The sequence below is a fragment of the Dermacentor silvarum genome, chromosome 6, assembly GCF_013339745.2.
Source record: "Dermacentor silvarum isolate Dsil-2018 chromosome 6, BIME_Dsil_1.4, whole genome shotgun sequence".
NCBI lineage: Eukaryota > Metazoa > Arthropoda > Arachnida > Ixodida > Ixodidae > Dermacentor > Dermacentor silvarum.
The window spans coordinates 180,869,040-180,876,424 of record NC_051159.1 but is presented as its reverse complement, the minus strand read 5'-3'; the positions used below and the strand labels follow the sequence as shown (position 1 = coordinate 180,876,424).

General features: G+C 47.0%; 1 protein-coding gene across 1 annotated transcript; it reads right to left on the bottom strand.

Annotated features, from left to right (window-relative positions):
- Nucleotides 1-3,013: 3,013 nt before the first annotated feature.
- LOC119457089 (neprilysin-1-like) lies at nt 3,014-4,525 on the bottom strand. The gene has a single exon (XM_037718915.1). The coding sequence runs from the start codon at nt 4,523-4,525 to the stop codon at nt 3,014-3,016; it is 1,512 nt and encodes a 503-aa protein (XP_037574843.1).
- Between the last annotated feature and the right edge of the window lie 2,860 nt (nt 4,526-7,385).

Genomic DNA, 7,385 nt, shown 5'->3' with positions numbered 1-7,385 from the left:
AGGGGCTGCAGCACCGTGACCGTCTGTTTATTATACTAATGCATACATTCAAGTGACAGCCGCCGTTCCCATAGTCCATCGCAGAACTGAGACTGGTGGCGCCAGCTGTAGGACGCTCTCCCGAGTACTGATGGCGAAGCGCTGTTTCTCATTCGCGCACAGCGCGCTCGACGCTCAATCTTACCCAGGGGCTCAGGTCTTGCCCAACACCTGCACTATCATACTAGGCCCGTCAGCAAGGCTAAAGATCTCTAGATGCTCAAAGAAGTCAGTATCTGCCTTGTGGGACATGACAGTTTGAATGATCTGTCCGACATCGGTGACTTCTCTTTTCGTGTAGCAATATTTATTACTTTATTCTCTGTCGGTATCTACCAGAACGGTAACTGGTTGAAAGACCACTCGTATTTCACTGCTAGTAATTAAACAGCCAGGTTTAATGGCTGACGCGTAAATTTATGTACTTGTCTAACTATCACAAAAACAATAACGCAAAAGGTAAAGTATGACGTAACTTGAGTTACTCAAAGAGTTTCTTCTTCTCTCCGACATTTGCTAAAAATGCCCAAGTATTATTTCTATTGGATTACGTTTTGTTATTATTTTGTTTTGTTTTAGCCTTCTGTGACCTAGACAATGGTTGCTGTCGAGACTCCTCTTAATGTGTGTGCGTATATTTTCAAGGCATTGCTCTTTGCTTACGCTTCGCAACCGCATCAATATTTGGTTGTTTACTTTTGCTCAAGAAACTCGAAACTCACGAAAAGAAAATTACGTTCGGTAAGGCAAATGCAATTTGTTGCTGTGCTTTGCGGTGCGTTGCATTTATTGGCGGAGTCGCGGTAATTAGCGGCTTTTTGTAACCCAAGGAACGTGTTACAACGAAGATTCCATTGTTACCCCTTTTGTAGACAAGAAACGTGCATATAAGCATCAAAATGTATCTGAAACCGTCGCCTAACGTCTTCTGCACTATTCAAACAGAGTACAAAAACGTTTGCAATATCTTAAATTAACGCCAGCAAAGCACCCAAAAATATACTTTGTTATCAAGCTCACTTATATAGTCACCGTTTTGCTAAAGAAGTTAAACAACGGAGTCAGTTGCATCTCAATGCAACTGCGCCGAAAAATATATAAGTGGGTAAGACAGCGCTCAGGCTTTTGAACAAGTGCATGTATTTCTGTGTCTGTTCATTTACCACGAACACAAAGTACTATAGCATCAACAGCACGACCATTGCAGTGTATATATACGCACCGTGCATCAGTGCATCGCGGCCGCACTCGCAAGCTCTGCCTTTACGTATCGTTCACGACTGAATGTGTGATTTTTTCAGTTTCTTATGAATATCCTTACTTTTTGGTACTTATATGTTATCTTCTTTTATTGCAGGTGAGTTGACCATCCTGTGCGATTCTTCGGTGTTGTTGTCCAGCGCTTATAGCGGTGAGTCTTGCACTAATAACAACCTTTGCCGCTTTCAATTACGGCACGGTGAAAAAAGGCCGCCCGCTAGAGCTGCTATAGTTTAAACCAGAAAGCTGTAGGGCCAGAAGGCTGTTAATATCGAAAGATGAGAAGCTGCAAGGGTCGAGCGTCGACAGGTGCAAAAACTAGCAAATATTGTTACAGAAAGGGAGGTTATGACAAAAAAGGCTGTAATCGCTCTAAGCTTCTGGTGGAATGCACGGAATCAAACGTTTTCACAAGGTCACGTGCTACAGGAACTGCAATCAGTAAAAAGTCGAGTACTACGTTGCCATTTCACAAGTAGCCTGCCTTAAACAGCATTTACACAACTTCTGAAGTAGTAAATCATTATAATATGCTTGACCTGTAAGCATCAAGGCCGTTCTCCCAAGCTTTCGTGGAAACCATGAATGATTATTTGCATACCACGAATCCCCTCACAGGAATAAAATTTGTTGAAATGCTTTCATAGTGTTCCAGTTGTCGTTATCACGGAAGGAACAGGTCCTCTCACGTTAACTATATTAGGACATTGCTCATGGCGATTTCTTCAAAGCGTGCTCATAAGGTAGCGATAATGAGGGAAGGTACATGAGGCTGGTGCAGTGCATGAATAACAAAATGTTTTTAAATGCATGGCTGCCCATTGCAGGCCCAGTTTATGTCGTGGCAGTTCACTGACCACAGCAGACAAATCTTATTACACTAAACAGATGGATAGAAATAGGCTTTCGATAAGGTAGTGTAGTGTGGCATATCAGATTTATCTAAGTATCGCCGATTATAACTTGTTCTTAAGCAAATTGCTTGGTATTTGTTGAAGACACTGCAGCGCGCTTAAGTCAAACATGATGAACAGAAGACCGGACACCACGGGCGCTACACTCCAGTGTAGCGCACGTGGTGTCCGGTCTTCTGTTCATGTTCGTCTTAAGTATGTTGCAATGGCGTCAACAAATATCGCAGATAATAAGGGCGCATACTGCAATGTTTCAGCCACCTATAACTACGCCTAAATTGATAAGCAAACACTGCTACATATTTTTATTTACCGTACGGCTGGGCGCCGATAAATAATTTCTTATGATGGCAATTTGCATTAAATAAGCTACACAAAGAAAATGTGTGGAGTTTATCGTTTCATCCCTGCTAAGGAAATTACAGCATGTCTGCTGCAATAAAGCGCGCAGGCATTGAAATTACCTGCTAGCTGTGATGAAACGCGTTGGGAATAATATCATATTTACTGCATGACAAAGCCAAATTCACGTGTTTTGCTTCTGTTCAGATGCAAATGCGTATGCACATGCCCACTCTTTAATGCTAGCAATAGTAATTATATTTTGCGATATCAGCACAATATTCTGTATATAAGGCGCTTTCAAGGCAGTAGCACTTTCATCGCGCGAAGTGCTACGCAAAGTTCACTAGCTAAAGGGCCCAACAAAGATAACTACGCGAATTTGTCCAGCAAGGGTCAGCTCAAGTGTCAGGTCCCTTCTCTTACGCTTTTGAACCACCAGAGTTGAACAAGCGGGTTCAACCATAAAAGTTGCACTTTTGCTTCGGGTTCATTTCGCTGCCGGAAGGGCAGTTGAACGTAGTGGCAAAGGCCACGCTGTTCTTCAGAGGTCCGTTGCACTGCGCCTCGGCCTTCTCGGGCGACGATCCGCAGCAGAGATAGCAGTGAGCCAGGAAAAACAGCTGGCGCTCGGTGAAGCCCTCAAGCAGCGTGAGCCGTGTCTCCATTGTCTGCTCCTCGGCGAGCGCCGAATACGCGGCCCACGTTGCTTCCAGTGCTAAGAATGTCGCCACGTTGTGCTCCCTGCGTGAGTACACAGCGCTCAGATCCAGGTAGCAATGCTCGTGGCCGCTCAAGGCTGAGCCGAGCTCGCGCCGCTCACTAAGGGCCTCGAGGAAGGCTTCGAGCAGCGCCTGCGCCACGGCCGTGCCGAAGGCCCCGTAGCGCACGGCATGCGGGACGCTCGCGTCGAAGACGGGGAGGGTCTCGGCGTAGGGAGCGACGAGCACTTCCTGCCTGGCAGCGTCGAAGTCGGCGAACAGCGCCTGTTCCGAGGTTGCCACGAAGGCGCACTCGACGACAGCCCGCGTCGCCGAAGGCAAATGGCGCGTGAATCGGGCAGCCTTCCCCCAGTTGGACGCGAACCCAACACCCGTGACAGCGAGGCTCGAAAACGCGTCGTCCATGTAAGCATCGCGTTCCACGGGGACGGCGAGCCGCACGCCTGTTGCTCTCAGCCTTTCCACGAGGCCAACGGCGGCTGTTTGCAGCCAGCTGCTGCCAGTGACCAGTCTGTTTTGCGCTTCCTTAATGTCTTCGATGACGTCGCGCTCTATTTTGCGCGCGTTCATTGTCGAAAATCGAGCGTAGTAGCGCTGGTACGTGGCCCAGCCCAGGCACTGCTCGGTGAGCCGCAGACACTGCTTGGCGGCTTCAGCCTTTCTCCTAGCGCTGCCGTAGTACATCGTCGCCAGATCGGGGCTGGCGAGTGGCGCGAGCGTGTGCACGGTGAACCAGCTGACGTAGTCGTGCATGGATGCGTCGCCTTGTGTTTGGACGAGTTTGCACAGCGCGCGCAAGTAGTAGAGCTCTTGGACGTAGACAGCGGGTGTTTCTGTGCCTCTCCAAATCTCAGCCGTGGTCAAAATTTCTCGCAGTGGCCGTAGTAGTGTGCACGACGTTTTATTTATTAGTTCGTCAATGTCGACAAACAACATCAGCCGCGAACGCGAGCTGTACGTCTCTAACTCTTCGAGGACCAAGTGTTCCGTGCGATTGTGCTCGGTGTACCTGTACGAAGCATTCAAGGCTTCACCGTGATTGGAAGAAAGCTTTGTGCACAGCTTTACGTAGTACTGCTGGTGCAAATTTTGGGAGATCAGTGCGTTTCGGCGCTGCTTGATGGCCGAGAACTCGCGATGCGGAAATATCTTTAGCGCAGTCGAGTTGCCGGATATGGTGCGGCTGACAGTGAGCAGCGCAGTCGACGTTGAAGGTGAGCCCAATGTGCACCACAGTGCGCAGCACATCGGGTTTGTGTGAAAGCTGCGGCCACGTGACACCCGCCGCGGAGAGCATGCTCCGAAAACTCTCCAGTATGTCGACCTCACCAGCGACGGTTCGCTCGCACGTCTGCAGGAGAAAGGCGGCCTTCTGTGCGGCACCCTCGTGCGCCGAATGCGTGCGCTGTAGCGTTCGTAACACCTTCCTGAAGAAGTCTTCAGCGAACGCAGCGAACACGGTATTTCCGCTGCTGCTGCGATGCCACCCGTCGCACACGAAGCGATAAAAGTTCTGGCATGGGTCCATCGATCTGTTGATGCTCTCCGCCACGAAGCGGCCGTACCTCTGGCAAGATCTGGCGTTGCACGTGACAAAGTGGCCGTCGTTCTTCTGGAGACTGGTACATGCTCCGTATAACCACCAGTGCCGCAAAGCAGAACACCAACACGACGAGGAAACACGCCACCGAGACCTGTGTCTTGTTACTGCTGGGCGACAAAGGAGTCCGAGAAGCGCTTCTCTCCACCTGCGAAAGAGCATGTTCACTTTATGCTAACAAATGCCAATAGCACGCTCAGCAGCTAAACTTCCATGCGCGAGGTTGCGCTTTGCTTGTGCAATGCCCCAACGCCTGCCTTCCGATGTCTTGATGCAATTAGGGAACATGTGTTCGTTAAGGTTAATCCGTTCTCACATCACCATACAATGAACCTTGGAGATAGGGTGCATCCGAATAGAATAAATTTATTTATTTATTTATTTATTTATTTATTTATTTATTTATTTATTTATTTATTTATTTATTTATTTATTTAATTTATTCCACCAATTAATCAATCTATCTATATATCACCGCACCCCAGCGCCTACTCAGGGAAATTTTCACAGCAAAGCATGCGAGTGAATGGAAGGAAGACTTGCAACGATTCATTCAAACAAATTTCGACCATGACTTCGCGTTGTACAGCACTGTCATGGCTCACTAAAAAAAAAAGTGAAGAAAAAGTTATGAACACTTCGAACCACTTTTTTAAGATATGGATAGCAGATTTGACTGTTCTTAATTCTAAAAGGAGAATTGTCGCGATCTACTATCAATACATTTATTGGCTGGTAATTGGCTCGTACAGAACAAAATGCTATTAGGTGCATTGCGCGTGCAGATTATGTGGATGCAAACACCCGAAGGTGACAGCCAGATTCGTTATTTATACATCAGCAATGAAAACACCGCCTTAAAACTGTCGACTTCATTTAGCCGGTGCCAAAAACACCGTACACATTATTCATCGCGTCATGGGATATCTGATTCGTGAGGGGCGTTCAATAATTTATCTACCTGAGTATGAACAAATTACGCCATCAAGCTGTAACAAGTCTCGGCATGTAAGGACGCAACCTGTATGCTAATGCAGAACGGGTCTAGCGTTCGACGCGACAGAATGTCGGGAGAGTGCTCGTGAGCAGCAAGTAAGCGTACGCTTGATCTGAAGCACCCGGTCAGTGACAAAATTTCTTACTAAAGAAGGGGGAGAAATTTGAAGGAAATCCACAGACGGACGTCTGAAGCTTGTGGTGAGTCTGCCTCGTCGTCCTACAAAATAAAACTTTGGAGGAAACAATTCAAGTGGTGTAGGGCTTCATTTAATATTACCATCACACGGTACGGCCCGATACGAGCAACATCCGCAAAAACGTGCATGGAAATCTAGTATTTCCTTTAGCAAGACAGACAGAATAAGGTCTCCAGAATGGCCGAGAAAGTGGGTGTCTCCGCAGGCTTCGTTTAGACAATTATTCGTGAAACGTTGGCATGTCAAAGGCTAGTGCAAGATGGGTTCCGAGAATGTTGACACCTTTACAGAAGACCACAATGCTTCAGTGCTGTCACGAGAACTTGTAACTGCTCCAGTAAATTTAATTTCATTGTTAGGTGAGGTGAATTGACGACGAGACATGAGTCTGTTGCAAGGACCCTGAGCTTAAATTGAACTCAATGCAGTGGAAGAACAAGTCATCTCCCGCACGCAAGTAATCCAAGACAGCAAAATATCCGCCTCCATTCCACCCTGTGAAAGTGGAGGTAAAACGCAGCTGGTGCAGGTCGTTAGACAAGTAACACAACCCCAAGTGATGTCACACAAGCACCAGACCCACAAGCGACGTACAGCCGCCCAAATTTTTAACTAGCGTGCGCGAGCGTCGACTTTCTGTGCGCCAGCACCTTAAATTAGCAACAAACTTACAAATGACAATGCTATCTTCATGAGCTTTGTGAACATAGTCAGATAGCATAGTTATTTGTAAGTTTGTTCCTAATTTAAGGCGCCGGCACACAGAAAGTCGCCGCTCGCGCACGCCAGCACGTGTGCAGAAGTGCAGCACATATCCTCGCTCTCCTAGGACAAGCGAAAAAGCCTTATTCAACAAAATTGATGTTTAAACGTAAATTGCGCCAGGAAATGCGTGAAGTGCGACTTACACACAAGCTGCAGGCATGGTAGTTTCGGATTGTTATTCCAACATGCGAGAAAACATAAATCTGTTACGCGAAAACTGAAAGACAAAGCCTTCCAGCTGCCGTTTGTTTTCGGGCCCTCCGCCTGGTGCAAGTGCGTTATTGAACTAATTGAATTTCTCAAAGTAAAATGTGTCAGAAATTCGTAAAGTGGGACTTAAACACAACCTACAGATATAATAGCATCACATTATAATTCAAATATTCGAGAGAACATAATTCTTTTACGCTGAAACTCAAACACAAGCCCCTTTTCCAGCTGTCGTTCACTGGGTGAGCACGCCACGAAAAATCCCGGCCAACTAGAGGCTTACAGCTTTGCTGTAATATCCGCTGAGAAAGTCATAAATTGTCTTCTCCTAAAACAC